Source organism: Anas platyrhynchos, chromosome 15 (genome assembly GCF_047663525.1).
Source record: "Anas platyrhynchos isolate ZD024472 breed Pekin duck chromosome 15, IASCAAS_PekinDuck_T2T, whole genome shotgun sequence".
Lineage (NCBI taxonomy): Eukaryota > Metazoa > Chordata > Aves > Anseriformes > Anatidae > Anas > Anas platyrhynchos.
In genome coordinates this window covers 7,930,513-7,954,040 of record NC_092601.1, presented here as the reverse complement: position 1 = coordinate 7,954,040, position 23,528 = coordinate 7,930,513, and the positions used below count along the sequence as shown (strand labels likewise).

Genomic DNA, 23,528 nt, shown 5'->3' with positions numbered 1-23,528 from the left:
ACGCCCCCCCGGCCCGGAGCGCGCGTTCCCGGGGATATGGGGAGGGGGCGCTGGGGTAAGGGGTGGGGGGTGCACGGGGGTTATGGGGGGGGTATGGGGAGGGGTTGGGGGGTGTACGGGGGGGTGGGGGGGCAGCAGGGGATGTGGGGGGCTCTGAGGGTTAATGGGGGTCTGGGGGTGCCCTGGGGGGCTTGGGGGGGCTTAGGGGGTTTGGGGGGGTGCTGGGGGGGCGCTGGGGGCACGGGGGGGTACGTGGGGAGGTTGGGGGGCACTGGGGGTTATGGGGGGGTGGGGAGGGCTGGGGGGCACTGGGGGTTATGGGGAGGGCTGGGGGGGCGCTGGGGGGAGTGAGGGGGGTGGGGGGGGTGGAGGTGCAGTGGGGTGGATGTGGGGGGGGGCTGTGGGTTATGGGGGATACGGGGGTGCCCTGGGGGTGTCGGGGGGTTGGGGGTGCAGTGGGGTGTACGGAGACGCCCCCACCCCATGCTGATGTGGGGCTGCTCTCATCACCCCCTCCCCCAGCCCGGGGCACCCCGAGACCCCCCCCTGCTCCCACCTTGCCCCAAGACCCCCCCCGGGGGGCTGCACCCAGCACCCCCCTGCCCCGACACCCCGGGGTGCCCCGGTGCGCCCTTGTCCCGCCACGATGTCCCCGGTGCTTTTTGGGGGCAGCCCCCAGCGGTGCCAGCAGCACACCCCAGCCCCATCCCAGGGCCTGAATTTCGGAGCCGTTTTGGGGCCAAAACCGGGCGGTTTGGACAAAGGAGCGAGCGGAGGCGGCGGGTGGTGCAGCAGTTCCTTCCCGGCCCTTACAAAGGCAAAACAACCCGAAAGCGTGTCCGTGTCCATGTCCGTGTCCGTGTCCGTGTCCGTGTCCGTGTCCGTGCCCGTGCCCGGTGCCCGGCTCAGCTCTGCGCCCCCCCGGCCCCCCCCGCAGCACCTGGGGCACCCCGGGGTGCTGGTGGCACCCGGGCGATGGCTTTAGGTCTGGAAGAAGCGGCGGCGTGTCCCGAAGGTGACGTCCCCTGCCTTGGCGTGGTGTCACCGCCGTCCCCCCACCACCCGGCAGCCGCAGCAGGGCAAGGGGACGGTCCCCAAGCCCCCCCCCCCGGGGACCCCCCCGGGACGTGCCCATCCCAGCCGGACGGGTCACAGCGCTGGGCACCGAGTGCCACGTCCCATGGGTGCACGCACAATGGTGGTGGCCCCTCGCCCCCCCCCGGCTCTCCCCAGGCAGTAACGGGGTGATGGCCCCAAAACTGGGGGGGGGGGCATCACCCCACTGACCCCGGTGGAAATTGGGGTGCAGCGGCGGCGTCCTGGGGACTTGCAGGGGGGGCAAACGGGGTCACGGCCTGGCTGGCAGAGCCGTATGGGGGGGGGGGGCCGGGGGGCGGCAGGGTGGCGGGTGCCACTTGTCACTGTGCCCCCCCCGCCGTGCCACGAGACTGAAGCAAGCGAGAGCATGCGAGGGCGGAGGGAAGCATCCTATGGACGGGCAGGGCTGGGGGGGCCGGGGGCAGGAAAGGGGGGGGCGCACAGCACGGGGGGGGGGTTGGCTCGTCTCTCAGATCCGGGGGTGCCTGTGGCTCTGTGCGGGGGTCCCGGGCACCCGTCCGTCCAAGCACCCATGGGTGCCAAAAAGAAGCCTCCTCCTCCTCCTCTCGCCGGGCCCAGGGCCCCTCGTCAGCAGCTGCGGTGGTGTTGGGTTGGGGGGGGGGGATGCTGGCATCCGGGGGGGCGTCAAAGGAGGGCGGAGAGGGGGGGGGTCTTTACACGTGGGTCGGTCGAATCGGCAGCGTCTCTTGCGTGTCCCCCCCCTCCCCAAATCCCGCAGAAATCAGCCGGGTGACGTCGGCCGGGCGGCGCGGCTGGGTCTGGGGGGGGGGGCCGGTCCCCGGCGGGCGGGCGGGCGCTACTCGATGACCATGCAGCAGGGCAGGTGCTGGGAGAAGTACTTGAAGAGCTCGGGGGTGGCTCCGGGGCAGTTGGTGAGCTCCAGCTCCTCCAGCTCCTGCAGCTGCACCAGCCCCGACAGGCCCGTGGTGGTCAGCAAGGGGCAGCCTGCAAGGGGACAGTGCCACCGTCACCTCCCCGGCCACCCCCATGTGGGTGCCAAGGGGTTTGGGGGCATCCCTGGGCTGTAGGAGCCCCATGGTGCTGGGAAGGGGGTGCTGGGGGTCCCCAAGGGCTGGTCCCGTCCCCGTGCCCGTCCCCGTGCCCGGCCTCTCCATCCCCTCCCCGGTATCCCCGGTCTCGTGCTGGGGTCTCACCGGCGAGGGACAGGAGGCGCAGGCTGCCCATGCCCAGGAGGTGCTTCAGGCCGAAATCCTGCACCTGGAAGAGAAACGGGAGTGGGAGCGGGATGGGGGGAAGGCAGAGGTGCCAGAAATGGGGTACAGCATCCACGGCACCGGGGGCTGAGCCGGGGCGGGGTGATGGGATGGGGTGGTGGGATGGGGTGGTCGTGTAGGGTAATGGGTCAGGGTGGTGGGACAGGGTGATGGCACAGGGCAGTGGGACATCGTGGTGGGTCAGGGTGATGGGATGGGCTGATGGAACACTGATGGGACACTGGTGGGACACTGGTGGGACTGGGTGCTGAGGCAGGGTGATGGAGCCGAGTCCCGCTCAGCCCACAGGTGCCCCCCACCCCTCCCCGTGTTCCCAGCCCCATGTCACCCTTCCTACCCAGGGCTCTCCAACAGCCCCAGGACGCCCACCCCATGGAGCTCCCGCCCCATCCCCATGCCAGTGCCACCTCCCTCCTGTCCCCTGCACCGGGCTCCCAGCCCCGTCCTCCCGTACCTGGCAGCACCAGCGCAGGTAGAGGCTCCGCAGGGACGACATGGTGGACAGGTAGCTGAGCCCGGTGTCGGTGATCCGCACACACCTGTGGGGACAAGGGACAAGGAGGTGGTGGGACACGGGACAAGGACGTGATGGGGACAAGGAGGTGATGGGGACACGGGACACGGAGGTGATGCGTCCCCGGACCACGGCCACCAGGCACGGCCCCGTACCTATCGAGCACCAGCTCCTCCAGCTTGTGCAGGTCGCAGGCGATGTACTCCAGGGCCATGTCGGTGATGCGAGGGCACCAGGACAGGTCGAGGCTGCGCAGCTTGCGCAGGTTCTCGGCCACCAGCTCCACGCCGTCGTCCGTCACCTTGGAGCAGCCCGAGAGGCTGAGGACGCTCAGGTTGGGCAGGCTGTGCACCATGTTGACCACGCCGTGGTTGGTGATCTCCCAGCAGGAGTTGAGGCGCAGGGTGTGGGTGGTGTAGCCCTGCTTGGCGGTGAAGTAGGCGAGCGCCGTGTCCGTCACGTGGTAGGCCTGCAGGTTGAGCTCGGCGAGGTTGGGCAGGAGCTGGGAGATGGCGGCGATGGCGTCGTCGGCCACGTTGATGCAGTCGCTGACGCTCAGCGCCGTGATGCGGGCGTTGAGGCTCGACCACAGCCCGGCCTCCGTGAAGTCGTTGCAGCCCGACAGCTCCAGCCGCACCACGCCCTGCATCTGCTCCAGCATCACCTGGTGGGGGGTGGGTGGTCAGGGCACCCCGTGTCTCCTCGGAGCCCCCCACAGCTCTTCCCCCTGCCCCAGCCCCGGCTGCACCATCAACCTTCACAGTAAAGGCTGTAGGAGCGCCCGTGGGTGGCGGGGAGAACTCCCCCCCAAAATCTTGGGAGAGCAGCCCTGCACCCACCCAGCGCCCAGACCGTGGGCAGGGGTCCAGGGACCGGCAGCGTGGTGATGCCACCTGCCTGCTGGACGAGGTGGGTGCTGCCACCACGTAGCTGGGTGCACCCATGGGTGGTCTACACCCTTGGTGGGGCTGGAGAAAGCCCTCGCTGGTGCAGGCTGTAGCAGGTGTGTTCCCGGGTGCCACCGTGGTGGCAGAAAGGTTGGACCCGTTGTGTCACCGGGGTCCATCACCACATGGAGGGGAACCAAGCCTTGTACCCCCAAAACCTTGCCCCCCTTTGGGTGCAGCGGTTTGTAGGGCCAAACACTGGGGACATCCACGGGGACATCCCATCCACAGTGCCACTGGCCCACATCTTACCCACCCCTGTCCCCGGGCACCTCTCCGTCACCAAGGCCACCTACCTCCAGCCCCGCGTCCGTGATGGTCGACCTCTTAAGGCTCATGGACTTGACCCCCTTCTTGGACAGGGGGTAGTTGTCAATGAACTCACAAATGTCCAGGTCAGAGACGCCCACGAGGCAGAAGCCGTCGAAGCCCCGCACGGCGAAACCCTGCAGGCTGACGAACTCCTTCTCGCCCCCGGGCAGGACGTTGTAGAGCTCTTTGGTGTGCAGGACGGGCGTCAGGCCCACCCAAAACTTGGGCTGGTAGAGCACCCGCCGCCACGCCTTGCACACCTGTGCCAGCACGCACTTCTCGCACGCCGAAAAGTACCAGAAGAGGCGGTTGAGGATCTTCTCGTCCACCGCCAGCTGCCTCTCCGAGGGCGAGCCGGGCAGCCGCTCCGGCGAGGGGTGCTCCGCGCCCGGGGCGGCCTCGCTCGAGTTCAGTCCCACCAGGGAGGCGCCGGGAGGGGACGAGACGCCGGCCAGAGCGGCCAGGGAGAGCGGTGAGGCCAGGCTGGGGATGGGCAGGTCGCTGCGGGGGGCTAAGGCCGGGCTGAGGATGGCAGGCACGGAGGAAGGCTGGCACAGGCGGTTTTTCACGGCGGGGGTGCCTTTGGTGATGCTGGCGGAGCCGAGGCCGTTGGGCTGCGTGGGGATCTTCACCAGTCCATTGCGGGGCAAACATGGGGGCTTGGTGTCGCCGTTTCTCGGGTTCGACATCTTCCACGGGTCTCTCTGCAACACAGGGGGGGTGTGAGTGGTCGCTGACCAGCACCGGGCTCCCCGGAAAGCATGGGAGGCATGGCCAGGGCCGGGCTGGGGCTGGGGCAGTGGCAGAGCCCGCGCGTGCTGTGCTGGCAAGCCCGTGCCGGCCAGGCGCCGCGTCTCGCGGTGGCACCGCAGCAAACAGCCCGATAAATATTTCAGCTGCAGCGAGGCAGGCTTTCAAACGGCCCCGCCGCACCCCGCCATGCATTATTAAACACATTTCCCTCTATAAACACGGAGGTGAATAATTGATGGGGGCTCAGCCTCCTTCCCCCCCCCCCGCCCCTGGCCGGTGCCTGGCGTGGGGTCCCACCGGTGCCATGCCCGTCGTGCTGGCACCCTGCGCACCGTGCTCACCGGGGCCAAGCCCTGCCAAAGAACCGGGTCCTCTTCCCCCTGCAGGGCCCAGCTGGAGGGGACTGGGCCCTGGCAGACCAGGAGGAGCTGGAGCCCAAGGAAGGGGCATTGTTGCCCCCAGGAACCAAGGGGTAAAAACCTTCATCTGGCTGGTGACCGATGGCACCGAGTGAGCAGCGTCCTGGCCGGTGAGCGTGGTGCTGATGGCCTGGGGCTGTCCCACCCTGGGGACAGCTGAGCCAGCCTCTGTGCTGCACTCTGACAGCCCCAGAGCACAAATAACCTCCCGTGCTGCCCCCAGCCCATCACCGTGAGCCTCACAGCATCTCCGTGCCCTGCTGGACCAGGCGGAGGGGAGCAGCCCCCCAAAACGAGCCCAGCAGCACGGGCAACTGCAAGCCGCATGGCTAGGGTGTGCAGCACCCCCAGCAGGATGGCAAGGCCGAGCTCCAGGCTTTGTCCCACACTTCAAGGGGCAGTTTTCTGCCCGTTTGCCCCACCGAGCCACTGGCTGGGTGGAGGGGAAGCAGGATGGCAGTGGCAGTGAAGGCGCGAGCAGCCCGTGTCCGCAGGCAGGCCGGCGCAGAAGCGGTGGCATCGGCACCGCCAGAGCCTGTCCTCCGGGGACGGAGCCGGCCCTGTGCAGACAGCCTGGCGCCGCTCCCCTCTCGGATGCAGCCTCCGCTGCCTCCACTTACTCTGCCCTATGGAGGGTTTGGGGCTCTGATGCTTGGACATGTGCTAAATTTGCTTGAAAGCAGGAGAAGAGGAGGGGAAAAGGGAAAGAAACTTAAAACCAGTGGCTCCGAGCTTGGCAGCAATTAGGGAAGCAAACAGAACATGCACCAGGGTGTCTAACACAGCGCTACAACACAAATCAAAACAGATAATTACCACGTGGCACAGAAAGGCTGTCGCTCCGGCACAGAGCCCACAGCGAGAGCAATTCACCATGCCGGCTGCCTCCGGGGAGAGGCCAGGTGGTGGGAGAGGGGCAGCACGGGGCCTCCAGACATGGGACAGCAAGCCAGGGGCAGGGGCTCCCGCAGGGGACAGTCACGGGAGGAGACAGATGCTGACAGCTCTCGGACTGAAATTCAGCCAGAAGGAGGTGTTGGCCACAGTTACAACCAGCTCAGACCAAGGTTTGTCCCCAGGGCAGGGCTCCGGGGGCTGGAATCAGTGGCGTTCACAGTCCTGCTTTGGAAAGCTGAGCCAGGTCCCCCTGCCCCCGGCACCGAGGCTGCCTGTCTGGCTCACAGATATCGCAAACCATGAATGAGCTGGGAAGTCACTTCAAATAGAAACACGGCCGGCGATGTAGGCCCTCTGGGCACATGCAGGCTCCAGGCATGGTCAGCGGGAGGCTGGGCAGGCAGGGAGATGGCTGCGTCCAGCCAGGCTCTGTATGTGGGCACGTCTCTCCAGGGAAGGGGGTGGCCCAGGATCTGAGGGCTCCTGCCACCCTGAAAGGAGCAGGGCCATGCCTGGCGAGGACACCATCCTGGAGGAGATGGGCAGGGAGCACAGACTGGGGAGGTGTGTTGGTCTGATCACCACTCTCCTCTGTCTCTGGCACCACGAGGCAGTGCTGGGATCTTCCCCTCCACACACTGTGATGGAGCAATGCAGCAGCCCCCCAGGCTCCTCTGGCCCAGGGGAGAGGCTGTGCTGCTCCACTGTACAGAGTGCAAGCATCCCATCCTGCAGAGATCAGAGCTTCCACGTGCTTGGACACACAGAGCACCCCCTGCCCTGCCCCAGGCCCCTAACCCACTGGGACAACCTCGGAGAAGTCAATACAGAGCCCTTCACTCTCAAGCCATGGTTTGACTCCTTTGTGTCTTCTGATGTTCCAAACGCTCTTCAGGCATCCTCAAATGCTTTTTGGCCACACCAAAGCAGCAGAAGAGCATAGATCTGGCCTTTCCTCCTCTCTCAGGAGATTTCAATACCTGGTACAACCATCCTTACTGTGGGCTCTCGCAGGAAGGACCCAGCCTCAGAGCCCCTCACAGCAACCCCCCTCTGCTCTCGCAGACCTCCTGGGGGTGGTGTCTACCAGCAGTGCAATACCAGCTCCCAATCCACAGTGGGAGGAATCATGACAAAAGCAAAGGGCAAAGTCTTTTAGTCCCCCGAATTCATTCCAGGGTGCACATTTCACAGGAAATGTCATTGCCAGAGAAATCATTTCATTCATGAGGGTTTTCTCATCCACAATGAGCAATGATGCAGTGGTGGGGGGCGGATTTGACGCAGGAAGAGAGAAGAAAGAAGAGGGCCTAAGAGCCTGTCACTACAAACATTACATGGGTGATGAGGAAGCTGGGATGGACAGAATAAAAGCAACCAGGGTTTGCCCAAGCTGTTGGAGAGTTTACTGTCACATTGTGGTAGTGAGGAGGGATTAGGGCCTCGAGAGAGGGGCAGGATGATCAGTCACCCTGTTAGTGCCACCCTGATGTGGGTGCTCACTGGGACGCTGCAGGCTGTGGCAGAGTCTCACTGGATCACGCTGCTGTCCCGCAGGGAAGGCCACGGTGGACTCTGGATCCGTGGGCTCGGAGGCTACGGGGCTGTCTCCAGGTGACCCCGGGCTGGCTAGGTTTGGGGTCCTTGGGGAAGGGGCCAGGCTGGGCCGTTCAACACCATGGACAGATCGGGGGCTCAGCACTATGGACAGAGCCCGGGGGGGCTCGTTCAGCACCACGGACAGCAGCCAGACCCCGCTCACCGCTCCCGTCCAGTTCAGCACCACAGACAGCTCCGGGGGCTTTTTCAGCACCACGGACAGCTCCCGGCCCCTTTCAGCACCACGGACAGCTCCGGGGCTTTCAGCACCGCGGACAGCTCCCGGCCCCCCTGCTCCCCCAAATATCCCCCTCGAGGTCCCGATCTCTTCACCACCCCCCCAGAACCTCCCCCGCTGCCCTGCCAGCCTCCCCCGAAGCCCTGTTATTGCCCTGCTGGAATCCAAGGCTGATGCAGAATTGTTATTGGTAGAGGCGCTGCTTCAGTGACAGAGAGCTGCTCGGCAGCGAGCAGCCATCGCTCACGGCTTCCTGCACACACACACACACACACACATGCACAAACAGACATGCATGGACACACACGCACACACACACACCCCATCGGAGCCCCAGGGGCTGGTAGATGCACCTTGCATGAGCCTTGACATTCAGCCGCACATATACACGCACACACACACACACAAACAGATAAGCGCATGCATGCACACACACACGCGCGCGCAGGGTTGCATCAGCTGAATTCATTAGCCCATCTATTTTTACTAATGCAGCAAATCAAGTTGCTCTACAGGCGGAGAAAACACACCCGAGACTGAGTGCTGTGGCAGAGCACACAGCCAAAGCTTTTGTCCGGCAGTCCCGAGGGTAACAGCTCCCCGGGACTGTCAGCTGTACGCTACAGCCCCAGCCAGCAGCAGTGCCAGGCAGGCTCTTGCTCTGGGGGCTGAACCTGTCGACCAGAGCACATGGCACTGTAATAAAGACATCCCACTACAAAGATCTCCCTCCCCAGCAGTGCTCAGCAGTGTGCAAGCTGTTTCCTGCTCTGACTGCATCAGGTCAGAGCATTGCCTGTGCTGTGTGTATCAGGGAGGTGTCTGTCCATCCCCACCAAGCACCTAGAGCACCCTGGCAATGCAGAGGAGCCACAGAAGGCCCTGGGGGAGCCCCTGCTCCCTTAGGAATGGAGGGACAGCAGGGATGCAGAGATGGAGACAGGCTGCCTGTGCACGTGCTTGTGTGTGTGCACACACAGATCAGCCCTCCCAGGCCTGGAATCACACACGTCAGCTGGGAGAGAGGCTCAGAGCACGGCTCCAAACTCAGCACCATGCATTCCCCCACTGCACAAGCCAGGAGCTCACAGTGGGGAAGAGCCTCCGCTTCCCTCCGCTCTGCTTGGCCCAGAGACCCGCTGATTGTGTGATGGGAGCTGGGAAACTCCTTCCTAAGATTACCCTGAGAGCTCCCTGGGAGGCCAGGAGCTCCCCTACCAGCACCCAACAACGCCACAGGGCTCATCCCACCTCGCAGCAGGCAAAGAGGCTCTGGAGGCCCTGGGAAAACAACAGAAGGCAAAACTTCCCAGCAGCAGGCAGCGGGGGCCCCTCTGGCTGTTGTGCTGTCTGCCTGTGGCAGGGTTCATCCCTTTGGTGCCCCAGGGGGTGCGGAGTGGTGCTGGCCCCAGCCTTGGCTGCTCCCCACAATGATTTAGCCCTAGGAATGTGGTTGTGCCTGGTCAAGCTGGAGAGCTGAGCATGGCCTGGAGCATGCAGTTCTCCAGTGATGTGCCACTGCTGAGGCCCAAAGCTCCCAAAAACGTCAAGCCCTGTCCTCCTCCCTATCCCAGGTAGCTCCATGTCCCACAGGGACAGGGGGGAGGAATCACCCACACAAGGGGATGGCCGTGAGCAAACACCTACACACAGAGCAGGGCAGAGCTGGACCACGACTGTGGCTGACCTGGGCCAACCTTCTCCAGCCCCCTCTGGAGTTCCAGGACCTCACTGCCACAGGGAGGATGCTCACACTTCCCTGTCCCTCAGCCGAGCCTTTCCCTGCTCCCCGGTGACCACGGCGCGGTGAAGGGGGAGCAGCTCCTCTTGTGCCACAGCCACAACACGCCCGGCACGGTGCAGCCCTACTCTTTGCCCCTTTTGGCCCTGGGAACAGGCAAGAAATAGGGAAAGACCCATCTGTGGTCATCGAGGAGAGAGGATCCAGGAGGCTTGTGGCTGTCCCTGAGACAGTCCCAGGGACACTGGTGTCTTCCCTGGGTACCTCTGGGACAGGGGCCTCCCCCAGGGCCTTCAGACACCCTCATCCCCCTGGACGTGGCAATGGCCACGCAGCAGTGAGGTCGCTCTGCTCAGCTCCATCCCATCGATGCCCCAAGTGGGTCCTGGCCCCAGGTGCCGGTACTGGCAGGGACCAGCACCACGGAGCGTGCTGCCACCACCACCAAACCCTGCGCCTTGCCATGCCATCGGTGTGGCAGCACCAGCTCAGAGAGGCCACCAGCACGGCCTGAGCCCTGCCCCAGACCCAGTGCCCATGAGGATGTGCAAAATGGGGGGGTCCCGTGGTGTTCAGCCACAGGACTTCTTGCTGCAGGGTGCTGTGTGGCTGCTCAGTGCTGCCAGAGGCTCCGAAAGCTGTTGGGTACCGTCCTGTGACCGAGGCCATGGCCTTGTGACAGGTGGCAGTGCCACCCTGGTGCTCCGTGCCCTCTAACCGCATGCCTCAATTTCCCCACCAACGCTGACCCCATGCAATGGGGACTGCTGGGGCGCCGTGGGTCAGTGTGATGCCCTGAGCCTGCTTGTGGGGCAGCCCCACAGCCTCCTGCTCATCCAGGAGCCGGAGCTGGGCACGGTCACACCTCCAGCAGGGAGAAACCCCGAGGAACGCCTTCTGCCCACCTGCCCCTTCCCCAAAAGCTCTCCTGTCCCCGTAGCACCTGGGTGAGCGTGCCCATCCCCGTGCCGGTGGGCAGAGGTTTGGCGGGGGTGGGATGCTGCCAAAGGGGCCCCATCCTGCTCCCAGCACAGCGTGAACACAGCCTCCAGCCCCCAAAACCAGCAGGTTCCTGAGGGAGGCTCCAGCTGGACCATGGCCATGTCCCCATGGGATGGGCAAGATGCAGGTGACCCCGCTGGAGGGGACAGGGGACCCTCTCCCCCCACCTGCCTCCCCACGCGTGCCACCCCAGCCCGAGCAAGGGCCCTGCACCCCAGGAGCAGGATTTAGGGGGGGCAGGAGGTTCCCAGCACTGGGAGGCTCCAGCACCGCATCCCTGCCGCCAAGGAGAGGAAAACAGAGCCGGAGGATGGGAGAGGGATCGATGTGGGGGAAGCCAGCTCGGGGAAAAATAGATATCTATCTCATTAAAAATGGATGCTGAAGCGAGTCCTCCCCACTCCAAAGCCACCTCCCTCCCTCTTCCTGGTAGCCGGAGTGAAATCAGCTCCGAGCTTCCAGAGGAGGGGAAATGCCAGCACCACACAGCTCCCGCTCTGCGCCCACCGAGCCCCCCCCCGGCCACCACGGCTCAGCCCCCAGCCCGGGACCACTGCCAGAGTGTCCCCACCACAGGGACGCTGTCACCAGCCGCTGTCACCCGGACACTGCCACCTCCTGCCAGTGCCACCAGACCCGGCACTGGGGCACAGTGGGGCCGAGTGATCCCCCACAACACTGCCAGGCTCCCCCAGCTTTGGGGCCATAAGGACTGCCTGGATACAGCCCCAGCTCGCAAACCCGTGCCTCAGTTTCCCCCATCACCTGGCCCAGCCTGCCCCACCATGGGGTCTGTCCTCAGCTTCCTGAGCCTCTATAGGGTGCCCCACACCGAGCTGGGGCCCTGCTGCCAGCACCAGCCCCGTGGGCTCCATCCCTGTCCAGGACCTGTCCCTGTGTGCCCCTGGTCCCTGGGAGTGACGGTGACAGGAGGGGGCTGTCCCCAGTCCCCATGGCTTCTGTCACCCCACAGCAGAGGACAACCCCACTGGGGTGTTGGGGTGCCAGGGTAATGGGGTTCCGTGGTGTCAGGGTGCTGGGGTGTCGGGGTAATGGGGTGTTGGGGTAATGGGGTGTTGGGGTTTTAGGGTGACAGGGTACCAGGGTGATGGGGTGCTATGGTGTCAGGTTGTTTGGGTGATGGGATGTTGGGGTGCCAGGGTGCTTGTGTGCCAGGGATGGAGCTCCAGGGTGATGGGGTTTTGGGACTTTAGGGTATCGGGATAGCAGGGTGCTGGGATCCCCTAGTGTCACCGTGCTGGGATACTGGGGAGCCAGAGTGCCAAGGGTGCCAGGGTGCTGGGGTTATAGGGTTGGGGTTTGCCAGGGTACCAGGGTGCTGGGTTGTCGGGGTGCCGGGATGTTGGCATGCCAGGGTGTTGGGGTGACAGGGTGCCTGGGTGCCAGGGTGATGGGGTGCCAGGCTGTTGGGCATTTAGGGTGACAGGCTACTGGTGTCTCATGGTGGGGGGGTGCTTGGATGCTGGGGTGCAGCAGGGTGAAGGGCTGTTGGGATTTTAGGGTAACGGGGTGATGGGGCTGATGCCACCGGGGTGGGTGAGGAGCCTGAGGGTGCTTCAGGGACCGGAGGGGGGGGGGAGGAGGAGGAGAGCCAGCACCCCCACCGCGGGGGCTGCCCCCTCCCCACACCAACCACCACGCTCATCCCAAGGCATCCCCCTCCCCGCCGCCGTGCTGCCCCCAACCCTGGGGGACCCCATGCTCCGGTGCGCCCCCCTCCCTCTCCCCATTTCTCTCCGCGTCCCCCCCCCCCCCCCTCCCCATCCTCCCCTTTCCCCAACGCCGAGCCGGGAGCGCGGGGCCCGCTCCGCCGCCCGTTATATAACGGGGCTGCGGGATCCTGCACCGGGGGCTGCGGCCCCAGCGCCCCCTCCCCGCCCGGCGGGGCCGTGCCGAGCCGCTGGCGGTGGCGGTGCGGGCTTTGTGTCGCAATGGTCGCCCGAGAACGAAGGGAACCGAGCGGCGGAGGCCGGGGATGGGGATGGGGGGGGGTGAGGAAGGACGAGAACCCGGGGGGGGGGCTGCTTACCTCCAGCTCGCCTAGCTCATGCCATGCCGTGCGCCGACAGCCGCTCCTTTCATGTGCGGGGAGACATCGGGAGGAGAAGCGGGGAAGAAGGAGAGGAGGAGGAGGAGGAGGAGGAAGAGGAGGAGGAGGTGGGGGAGGAGGAAGAGGAGGAGGAGGAGGAGGAAGATGGGGGCTCGCTGCCTGCCCAGCCTCACCGCTCGGCCGCGGGGCCGCCGGGCCTGAAGGCGATAAAAAAAAAAAAAAAAAAAAAAAAAAAAAAAAAAAAAAAGAGCAGCGGGGAGGGGAGGAAGGAGCCGGAGCCGGATCGGTGCCGGGCAGCCCGGGCTGGAGGCTGCGAGAGGCTCGCACACGCCGCGCACACGCACACGCGCGGCTGCACGCCCGCACCCGCACCCGCACCCTCCCGGCCCGGTAAAAAGCCCCGGAGCCGCCGGCAGCGGTAACGGCACCGCCGCAGCCCGGCCCCCGCAGCACCGGAGGGGAGCGCACAGGTGAGGGTGCAGGAGCCGGCCCCCGGGGGGGAGAACGGGAAGGGCCCGGGGGGGGCTGGAGGGATGGATGGGAGGGGGAGGGATGGGGGAAGGAGGGAGGGAGGGAGGAGAGATGGAGGGATGGATGCAGGGCAGATGGGAGAGGGAGAGAGGGAGGGAGGGAAGGAAAAAGGAGGGAGGGATGGAAGGAAGGAGGGAGGAAGGGATGGATGGATGGATGGATGGATGGATGGATGGATGGATGGATGGATGGATGGATGGATGGATGGATGGATGGATGGAAAGAGGGATGGATAGATGAATGGATAGGTGCAGGGACAGCTGGCTGGATGGAGGAAAGGATGGAGGGATGGGTATAGGGAGAGATGGAGGTGTAGATGGATGGATGGACGGAAGGACAGGTGGAGGGATTGGTGGTTTGCCCCAGGACAGACGGATGGAGGAGGTGGTGGAGGGGTGGATGGGTGGGCACAGGGACAGAAGGATGGAGGGGTAGATGGAGGGATGGAGGAAATGATGGAGGGATGGACGCAGGGATGGACGCAGGGACAGTTGGAGAGTCGGGGGGATAGATGAAGGGATGGTTGCAGGGACAGATGGATGGAGGCAGAGATGGATGGATGGACAGATGGAGAGCTAGATGGAAGGACAGACGCAGGGGTGGATGGACAAAAGGACGGATGCACATATGGACGTTTGCTCTCTTTCCCCACCAGGGCATTGGCAGACCAGCGATCCCGGAGCTGAACCCTCCTGCCTGGCAGCCCCTGCCTCAACGAAGCAACCTGGGGACCACCCAGCACCCCAGGGTGCTGTGGGGGCCTGTGCCAGCCGCCCCCATCGAGGGAAGGGTGCTGAGCAGGTCTGGCCCCATCCCGCTGCTGGCAGCAGGACCCACAGCCAGATGCCCCATCACTGCCCCATTCATTCCCAGTGCTGCACCCACCCAGCACCCCAGTGTGGGGCCTGGCTGCACCAGTGCTCCCCAAACTGGGAGGAACTGGTGAGTTGCCACGTTTAACCCCTTCCTCTCTCCCTTCCCATCACACAGCCCCATAGGAGCCAGTGGGACTGGCTCGGCTGCCTGCCACCCGGCCGGGCCCAGGGGAGGCTGATGTAACTGCCCGGATCTGGCTGCCTCCATTATTTATAAGGCAGGTCGGGTTTCGGGTTTCCAGCTGGCAGCAGGAGGGTGTTTGGGGGGAGGAGAGGTGCGTGCACACACACACACACCCCCTCATCCCACCCCACAGCAGGGCTGGAGGTGCCGTGTCCCCACGGTGTGCCACTGCCCCTGTCCCTCGTGCAAAGAGGGGACAGCATCCAGACGGGGAGCTGGTCAGGGTGGGGGCTGCTGGCACTCAGGGGTCCCCTTGTACAGGGACAGGGCAGCCCTGGTCACCCCCACCCTGTCCAGTGGGTGACAACTGCAGGAGAAGGTGCTGTGACAGGGGACATGTGGGAATGTGGCCTCGTCCCAAGGCCACACATCTTTATCCCAGTGGCACCAGTGAGGACCTGGGGGTCTTTCCTCTGTCCTGTCCCTACAGGGGTGTCACCAGGGGGGCTGTCACCTGGCCCTGGTGGCCGTATCAGCCCTGGACACCCCAGGGTGGTGACAGGAGTGAGCCCGCTCCCAGCCATGCTGGCAGGAGACCCCTTTTGTCCCCTTGTCCAGGTGCAGTGTCCTGGCACGGCCCCATTCACACTAACTGAGGAGGATGAGCTGGAGTGGCCACATATCCTGGGGACATTTTGGTGCCCAGAAGTGTCACAGCCAACGGAAGAAACCCTGAGCAGGGGCACTCCCTGGTGGAGGGGACACAGATGGGGCTGACCCCCTGTATGGCCACCCAAAGGGGGGAACTGTCCCCCCTGGCTCCGCAGCACCCAGCATGTCCCACTGTGACCAGTGTCCCACTGTGGCCTTCGCTGGGCTCCCATCCCCGCCACCCTTAGCCCTGGCCGGTGGCACCGGGCACCGCTGGGCCACCACTTGGGGGGGGGACCAGGGGTGCCAAGGCTGGACCGCAGTGCGCAGGGCGCCGTCGCCGCAGCAACCGCCGTCGCCTAGCGATGGCTGTCTCCCGGTAACCCGTCGCCTAGCGATGGGGGATTTTTCACAGCTCTGGATGCAGGGCTGCGAGTTATTTTTAGCCCGCCTGCAAATCAATAGGCAGCTCCATTCGCAGCCCGCGAGGATGCACGCGCCGGGGCCGCCGCCGTGCCGGGCCCCGTTTCGGTGGTGGCAGGGGGCTGCCGGTGGCTTGGGGACAGCCCGGTGCCACCAGCACGGTGCCATCAGCCCGGTGTGTGGCCCCTTTGGGTCTCCTGGGGTTCAGCACCCTGCGGACCCCAGCCAGGGCTCGACACCCTCCAGGCCATGTGCGCCTCGAGGGTTGGCGAAGGCAGGAGGCAGCCGTGGGGACCCTCACCCTGTCCCCGGGACCCTCACCCTGTCCTTGGGGGCTTCGGCTGGCCATGGAGACTGTGCTGCTGCTGCAGGGTGCTTTATTTTGCCTTGGGGACACTCACCCTGCTGTGGGGACCCTCCTCCACCCACTTTCACCCTGACCTGGCCGTGGAGACCCTCATCATGCTGCAGGGACCCTCACCCACTGCTGGGACCCTCATCCTGCCGCGGGGACCTTCTCCCACCAGTGGGGACCTCTGCCCTGCCACGGTGACATTTGTCCTGCTGCAGGGCTCCTCACCTGGCTGCGGGGACCCTACCCTACCATGGAGCCCCATGGGGACCCTACCCCACATTTCCCCTCCGGACAGCCCCCAGGTGCTTGGGGGCACCAGCAGAGGACAGGGACCCCACGCAGGGCTGGGGCACCGGGTCCTTGGGGACTGGGGGGCCAGGGCACGGCTCTGGGATGCTCGGGAGCCAGCTCAGCTGGGAGCTGATGCGAGGCCTCCGGAGCTATTTTTTAGGGACTCTGTGGGTGCCTGGCACAGCCCCGTCTCCTGCAGGCGTGCTGGGATCGGCGGCAGCAGCTCCCCACGCAGCCCCAGGGGGCCGGGAAGGGGATGGGGATGGGGAGCCCCATGCTCCCTAGGGTCAGCCCCCAGCCCCTCCGAGCACCCCCCCGGGAGCCCCAGCCCTGCTCCACGGCCCCCCTTTTGCCTATCCAGGAGGGTTTTGCCCCCAGGTACCGCGCCCCAAACCGGAGCCGGGGCAGGATCCGGCCCGGGGCTGCCGATGCTGGAGGCCGGGTTTGGGGCACAAGGCATGGGGGGGGGGTGGGACGAGGCCGGGGGGGGCGTCGGGAGGCTCTGCCGAGCAGTGCCCGCGGTCACCAGAGGGCACTGCGAGCCCGCGGCATCCCGGCCCCGGGGCTCCGAGCATCGCGGGGACCCCGCTCGTCCCCGGGCATCCCGGCAGGATCCTACCGGGGCTCCGCGCCCCCAGCCCCGGGGGGGGCTCCGCGGGTGCCAAAAGCTCCCCGCCTGTCCCCTGCTCGGCCACGGGAGGGGCGAGTGCGCCTTGGCCCCCCCAAAGGGAAGAGGGAGCCGGGGGTGTGGGTGGGCGTGCGTTTTTTCCCCCCCCCCCGCTTTCCCCAGTTCAGCCCAGTTCGGCCCCAGTTCGGCATCGGCCGCTCGGTGCCCGCTGCTCCCACCCTCTCCCGGCCCTCATTTTCCACGGATTCCAGCAAATTGACTTCTTTCAGCGTCATTTCATGGCCGGAGGGCTCTGAATCCCGCTCCCCCCCCCCCCGGCGCGCCGGGCCCCCCTCCCTTGGCCCTCCCCTCTCTTTCTTCCCTGCCACCCGAATTTCCAATCCCTCATTTCCATTCCGCTCCACCCTCCGCCCCGGGGACTTTGTTCTCCGCCTGTATCAGCGCATCGCAATTGTTCCGTGTTTATTTCAAACGTTTTGGCGGGCTGTCACCCGGCGGAAACTTAATTAATTGGGGGGTCTGCGGGCCCGGCACTGCGCTGCCTGAATGGGAAAAAAAAAATAATAATAATAATAAATAATTAATAATAATTAGGGGCCGGCCAAGGGAGGAGGGGAGATGGGGGCGTGCGGATGCGCAAGCGGCGCAGGCCGGGCGCTGGTGCCGGCTGGCCGCATTTGGGGGAAAATCCTTCGAAAAAGGCCAATTTGGGGCGCTGGGGAGGAAATTGGGGGTACGGGGAGGGGGGGGCAGGACCCACGCGCGCCCCACGCGCCAGTCCCGGCCTCCCCACGCAGCATCGTGGGGAATTCCCCCCGAGGGGGGGAAGCACCGAGGGGGGGTCCCCAGAGTTTGGGGGGTTCGGGGGCCGGGACAGCCCCCCCCGGCCCTTGGGGACCCCCGGAGGTCGTGGCCGGGCCCCCACGCCCCGCGTGGGGTGCTCGGGGAGGAGAAGGGGGGGGAGGGCAACGGCCCCGCCCCTCCCCCCCGATTGGCCCAAAGTTTGGGGGCGCGGCGCTGATTGGCCCCCCCGGTTCCCACGCCCTCCCCCCCCCATCCCCACTCCCCACCTCCCCAATTCCCCCCCCGCGCTGCGCTCCGCGGCCACGGCCGGGGCCGCCCCGGGGCCGCCGCCGCCACCGGGAGCCCGGAGCGAGCGATGCGGGCGCTGTGGGCGCTCTGCCTCGCCGGGCTGGCCGCGGCCCTCGGCAGCTTCTCGGCGGATCAGTGCAGCTGGAGGGGCAGGTAGGGGCCGGGGGGGGCCCTCAGCCCAGTTTGGAGGGGAGGGGGGAGCTCCGAGCATCCCCGCGGTGAGGCCCTGGGGATGCCGCCTGCCTCAGTTTCCCCGCTCGGGGGAGGCCCCCAAAGATGCTCACGGCCCGGGGGGGGTCGCAGGGCTCCGAGATGCTTCTCCAGAGCCCCCCCTCCGTCCTCCTTCATCTTCCTCCCCGTGCAGGTGCGCGCTGCCGGCTCCGACCCCCCCTTCCCTCTCCTTGGCCCCGCCGTTGCTCGGGTGGCTGCCGGGGCCCCCAGACCCTTCCCGGGGCCCTTTCCCACCGGGGGAAGGCGCCGAGCTCGGGAACAAAGAGCGGGGGCCCGGCAGGAGGGGCTGCGGCGGGGCCACGGGGCCGCGCAGCCGCCAGCGGCGCGGCCCGGACAAAGCGGCCGCCTCCGCTCCCCCCCCAACCCCCCCACAACCGGCCCCGCTCCCCCCCCGGTGGGTGCCAGCCCCGCGGCCAGAAATGCCCAAAAGTCACCACGGGGCGCTGGGGATGCCGGAATCCCAGTCCCGCAAGCGCAAGGGGTCGGGGTGACCCCCCCCCAGCACCCAAAGGTCGCCCCCGAAAGGGCAAGGGAAGGGGTTTGGGGGGGGGGGGCAGGAGGGCAAAGCCCCTCCGTGATGATGTGGCTGCAGCAAGCACTAGCCCTATCCCAAAATCATGAGACCGCACCCCAAGTTGAGGCTCCCAGGGGGCTGGGGCATCTCCTTGGGGTCTCCGTGCCCCTCACACCCGCTCCGTGCCCTCCCTGGGGGTCGGTCGGGGGGTCTCTATCCGGGAGGGGGGGGCACCCCGCTGACGGGTGCTGCGGTGCCTTGCAGCGGCTTGTCGCAGGAGGCGGGCAGCGTGGAGCAGCTGACCCTGCGCTGCGCCGAGGGCTCCCTGGAATGGCTGTACCCCACGGGGGCCCTGCGCCTCCGCCTGGCCCCCCGCCTGCCCCCCGCCACCGGCACCGGCAAGGGCAGGAGCCCCCGGCACGTCACCGCCTGCATCAAACCCGCCGGCACTTTCCGGGGGGCTCAGCTCTACCTGGAGCGGGACGGGGAGCTGGAGCTGTTGCTGCCCGAAGCGGAGGCTGCCCCCCGGCCCCGCGTGCGCTGCTTCAGCTGGCTGCCCCGCGAGAAGGTGGCCCTGTTCCTGCAGGCCACCCCGCACCGCGACATCAGCCGCCGCATCGCCGCCTTCCGCTACGAGCTGCGGGGGGACTGGCTCGCCCGCCTGGCGCTGCCCGCCGCCAGCCTGCCCGCCGAAGGTGAGCCAGCTCGCCTCCCTCGGGTGCCTTGGACCCTGCTTCAAGTGGGAAACCTCCCCAAAAAGGGGGTTTCTCTCACCACGCAGGCAGGCGGAGGGTGATGGGGGGGCTCAGCCCTGGGGAGCTCTCTCCGGGCCCCCACGGGGCACTTGTGTCCCCCCCCGGGGCGCGGAGGTGACGGCTGTGCTTGGCCATTGCAGGGGCGTGCCGGCCGTGCAACGACACCGAGCTCCTGATGGCCATTTGCACTAGTGACTTTGGTGAGTGGCTCCTTGGGCTCAAGGGGAGGGAAAGGAACTAAAATTGGGATGCTGGGAGCAGGGGGGGTGCTGGGACAGCGTGCGCCTGGCTGGTCTGAGAGCCCTGACCCAGCCCCAGGATGGTGACAGTGCCCAGAGGTGCCCACCCATCGTGGTCCCATTTGGCACCAACATGGGGCAAAGCCCTGGGAGTGTTCCCCACTGCTCTGCTGCTCCTTCAGCCTGCAATGAGCTCGTTTGCTCCCCGAGGCTGCTGTGGGATGGGGACGGGGATGGGGACGGGGATGGGACCACGCTCATGCCTCTCCCTGCCTTCCCCCGCAGTGGTCCGTGGCAGCATCCGCAGCGTCTCCAACGACGCGGAGCTGCAGGAATCCATCATTGGGGTGAGCGCCATCCGCATCCACCGCCAGAAATTCCCCCTCTTCCAGGCCGGGGGGCGGCCGGGGAGGGCGGCGGGCAGCATCCGCACCCCCCTGCGCTGCGGTGTCCGGCCAGGCCCCGGCACCTTCCTCTTCACGGGGTGGCTGCATTTTGGCGAGGCTTGGCTCAGCTGCGCGCCCCGCTACAAGGACTTCCAGCGCATCTACGAGGGCGCCCGGCGCAGGCGGCAAAACCCCTGCGAGTTCCCCGTGGACTGAGCATCTCGGGGAGGGGGCAGCCCCCGGTTTTGGGGCTGGGAGCATCCCTGCTCGAGAACCCCTGGAAAATGGTTCATCTCGGCACTGTCCCCCCGCTCGCCCCGGGGGCATCGCCAGGTGGAGGGGACCTCTCAGCGTCCCCGGGGACGATGGATTTGCCAGCAAGGATGGGCACATAGGGACACGGGAGCACAGGAGCACGGTGCTTTGGTCTTTGCCTCATCCTCGGGGCAGTCCCGTGAAAATCCTGCAGGAAGGGGAGGGATTTTCCCAGATGCATTCAAGTGGGCCTGGCCCTGGGGGGGCTGGGGGCTCCCTGTGGATGAGGGCACGTGGGGACCCGCGCCCCGGGGGTGCTGTGGTCTTGGGGGTTGTGGGGACACGGTGGGGCACGGCGGGTGGTGCAGGGGGGGCAGCTGTCCCCTGGGGGGGCTCTGCGGGTGGCAGGAGGAGAGCGGTGGCGTGGCTGGGGCACGGTGGTGAGAGCAGAGTGTGGAAGGGGATTGGCAACGTTGAGGGTGGAAGGGGGAGCGGGGTGATGGCGATGGAGAGCTTTGCCCTGGCCCTGCTGGTGACGCAGGGCATGGGCGGGAGGGGCAGAGGAAGAGGAGCGAGGCTGAAGGAGTGAATGTGATGGTGAGGAGGGAGCAGAGGCAGCACGGAAGGGACTCTGGCATGGCCACGGCTGAAGCAAAGTGTGGAGCAGAGGAGGGGGCACGGGGATGGAAGCAGGGAGAGGTGGGGCTGTGCCACCGCCAGCGCGGGGACGTGGGGACGCGGGGATGTGACCTCGTGGCAGCTCGCCACCCCGCCGTGCCAGGGCGCACCAGGAGGGATTTGGGACCGTGGGGGCGCGGGGGGCATTGTATGTGCACTAAAGTGATAACGATACCAAATTTGTGATTTTGTTTTCTATAAACTAAGCTGTATTTGTGGCGCGTGTGGCCTCTTTTCAGCAAGCGGCGGCGGACGGTGACCGAGACACGAGGGGCGAGCGGGTGGGCGAGCGTGGCTGCAGACATCTGCATTACAGCATCTCTGTAGATCTCTCTTCCCAAATTGCTGCCTCCCTGCTTTTCCCCGGGGTCAGCTCGGTTTCCTCCAGCGGGGCCGGGGGCCGCGGGGCCCCCCCGGTGGTGCCGCTGTCAGCGCCGATCTCGTCAGCGCCCGCTGGCCACAAGGCCTCATTGTGCCGAGCTGCCCCGCGCCCAGCCCGGTGCCGGCTGAAATCTGCTTCTCCTCGTCAGGAAACCGTTCCCAAAGAAAACGCTGCCGGCTTCGGAGCTTAATTAAAAGATGCGCCTGGTCTGTTCCTGGAGAGATCCTGCCCCTGCGAGCCTCACCGGGGGATCGCTGCAGAGCGCACGGTGCCCGTTTTCCTCCTCGGTGCTGGCTCCCTGCCTCGCTGCCCAAATGCCACTGACTATTTTGGGGCTGTGCTGGGAGCAAGGGGGCTGCGAGGGCAGGATACAGCCCTGGGGGAGAGGGGGGTCTGGAGGAAGCCGTCAGCCCGAGGTTTTGGCAGCGTTAGCAAGGAGGCAGAAAAGGGGAAGGAGTGGGAAACCCAGAGGAGGAGGAAAAACGACACTGGAAAAGCAATAAACGAGGCGTGGACAAAGGGACCCGCGCTGCCCACGCAGCCCTCTGTAGGCGCCGGAGCGAAATCCTGGCTTCTCTGACCCCAGCGCATTCCTCGGGGTGAAATTATTGCATTTAATGCGCCGAGCATCCGGTGGGGTGCTGTCCAGCCACAGAAAATCTTGTTTTTCTTCCAAAATGTTTATTTGGCCAAATCAGATCGTTCTGCCGCGGCGGAAAAGGCTGTTATTCTGCTCTTTGGCCAACGCGGAGTTTTTGGCGGTGTTTTTGGTGCCCTCTGCCCTCGGCCGGGTTCGGCCGCCTGCCCCCGCTTCCCGCGGCGCCTGGGCTGTGGCCAGGGCTCCAACGCTTCCTATGGGAGGTGCTGGGGAAGGAGCTGGTGCTGGGGGGGCACCATGGCTGCTGGGGGGGGGGGGGACAATGACAACGGGGCTGCTCAGGGATGCTGCAGCACCAGGCAGCCCCGTCCTGGCGTCTCCCCAAAATCCCAGCCCAATTCCCGAGGGGCAGCCCGGCCCCCGCTGCCTCTTGGCACAGAGCGCAGGGCACCATGAGGCGGGCTCCGTCCCGGTTAATGTTTCCTCTATGGGATGGAAAACAAGGTGGGAGCCACCATGGCGGCGCAGAGGGAGGACGAGGGGACGGCGGCGTGGCGAGGGGGGGCTTTGTGCAAACAAGATAAGGGCCGGGGGGGTCTGGAGGGGTCGGGGGCGATGACCATCCCCGTTGTCCCCAGGGATGGTCCAGCTGGGGGCACTTGGGGACAAACCAAAAGCCAGCCCCGGGGCTGGTTCAAGCTGGACCCCCTCCAGCTCGATCCAACCCCCCCGGCAGCCCCATCCGTGACCCCGATGTCCCAGCCCAGGGGTCCCTCTGGGTGTGCTGGGTGCTGGGTGGCCGTGCCGGCACGGCGCAGCGCTGCGCCACGGCACCGTCAGGGCGTCCCCGGCGCCCCCGTCCCTGTCCCCGCTCACAATGGGAGCCGCCGTTTCCCGCCACTTCCCCCCCCCACCCCAGCCCTTTTATTCCCTCCCGCAGCCCCCCTTTTCCTTCCCCCTTGCCCGGCCGCCAGATAAAAGCCTGGACGTGTGAATCGCGGGGCACAAAGGCGACGCACAAAGGCGGCCGGCCGCGCGCAGCCCTCCTCGCTGCCCGCCCCGAGCAGGGGGATGGAGACCTCGCGCCCAGCCCGGGGCTGTCCCAAGCCCCCTGTCCCCTCCTGTCCCCTCCTGTCTCCTCTGTCCGCACCACCCTGGGGGCCAGGAGCTGCCGTGGGGAATGCTTCTGGGAAAAGGGGCGTTCTGTGGGGTCAGGATGATGTCCCTGGGGATGGGGTCACGATATGGTCAGGATAACACCTCTGGGGTCAGGGGATGCCCTGTAGGTTTAGATGTTCCTGGGGTTGGGGAAGTCCTGTAGGGTCAGTAAGGATAACACCCCTGGGGGCAGGGGATGCCCCATAGTGTTAGGATGATGTTCCTGGTGTTAGGGATGCCCCATAGGGTCAGGATAATGCCCCTGGGGTCAGGGGATGCCCTGTAGGTTTGGATAATGTCTCTAGGATCAGAGATGCCCCATAGGGTCAGGATGATGTTCCTGGGGTAAGGGGATGCGCTGTAGGATCAGGATAACTCCCCTGGGGTTAGGGATGCCCCATAGGGTCAGGATAATGCCCCTGGGGTTAGGGATGCCCCATAGGATCAGGATAACACCCCCATGGGCCGGGGGCAACAGGCAGCACAGGGCAGTTTGGGCAACTGTGCAGGGCAGC

The 23,528-nt window shown here is 66.1% G+C and overlaps 2 protein-coding genes across 2 annotated transcripts; one reads left to right on the top strand and one right to left on the bottom strand.

Moving 5' to 3' along the window:
• Positions 1-782: 782 nt before the first annotated feature.
• Positions 783-12,982, bottom strand: FBXL16 (F-box and leucine rich repeat protein 16). Its single transcript, XM_027469389.3, has 6 exons — positions 12,827-12,982; positions 4,112-4,831; positions 3,024-3,532; positions 2,809-2,893; positions 2,274-2,337; positions 783-2,064 (listed from the first exon to the last, which is right to left on the bottom strand). The coding sequence occupies exons 2-6, from the start codon at positions 4,814-4,816 to the stop codon at positions 1,916-1,918; spliced, it is 1,512 nt and encodes a 503-aa protein (XP_027325190.1). The 5' UTR covers positions 4,817-4,831; positions 12,827-12,982; the 3' UTR covers positions 783-1,915.
• A 4,819-nt stretch (positions 12,983-17,801) lies between these two features.
• Positions 17,802-21,093, top strand: METRN (meteorin, glial cell differentiation regulator). The gene is made up of 4 exons (XM_027469390.3): positions 17,802-17,970; positions 18,827-19,257; positions 19,458-19,517; positions 19,842-21,093. The coding sequence occupies exons 1-4, from the start codon at positions 17,885-17,887 to the stop codon at positions 20,156-20,158; spliced, it is 894 nt and encodes a 297-aa protein (XP_027325191.1). The 5' UTR covers positions 17,802-17,884; the 3' UTR covers positions 20,159-21,093.
• The last annotated feature ends 2,435 nt before the right edge of the window (positions 21,094-23,528 follow it).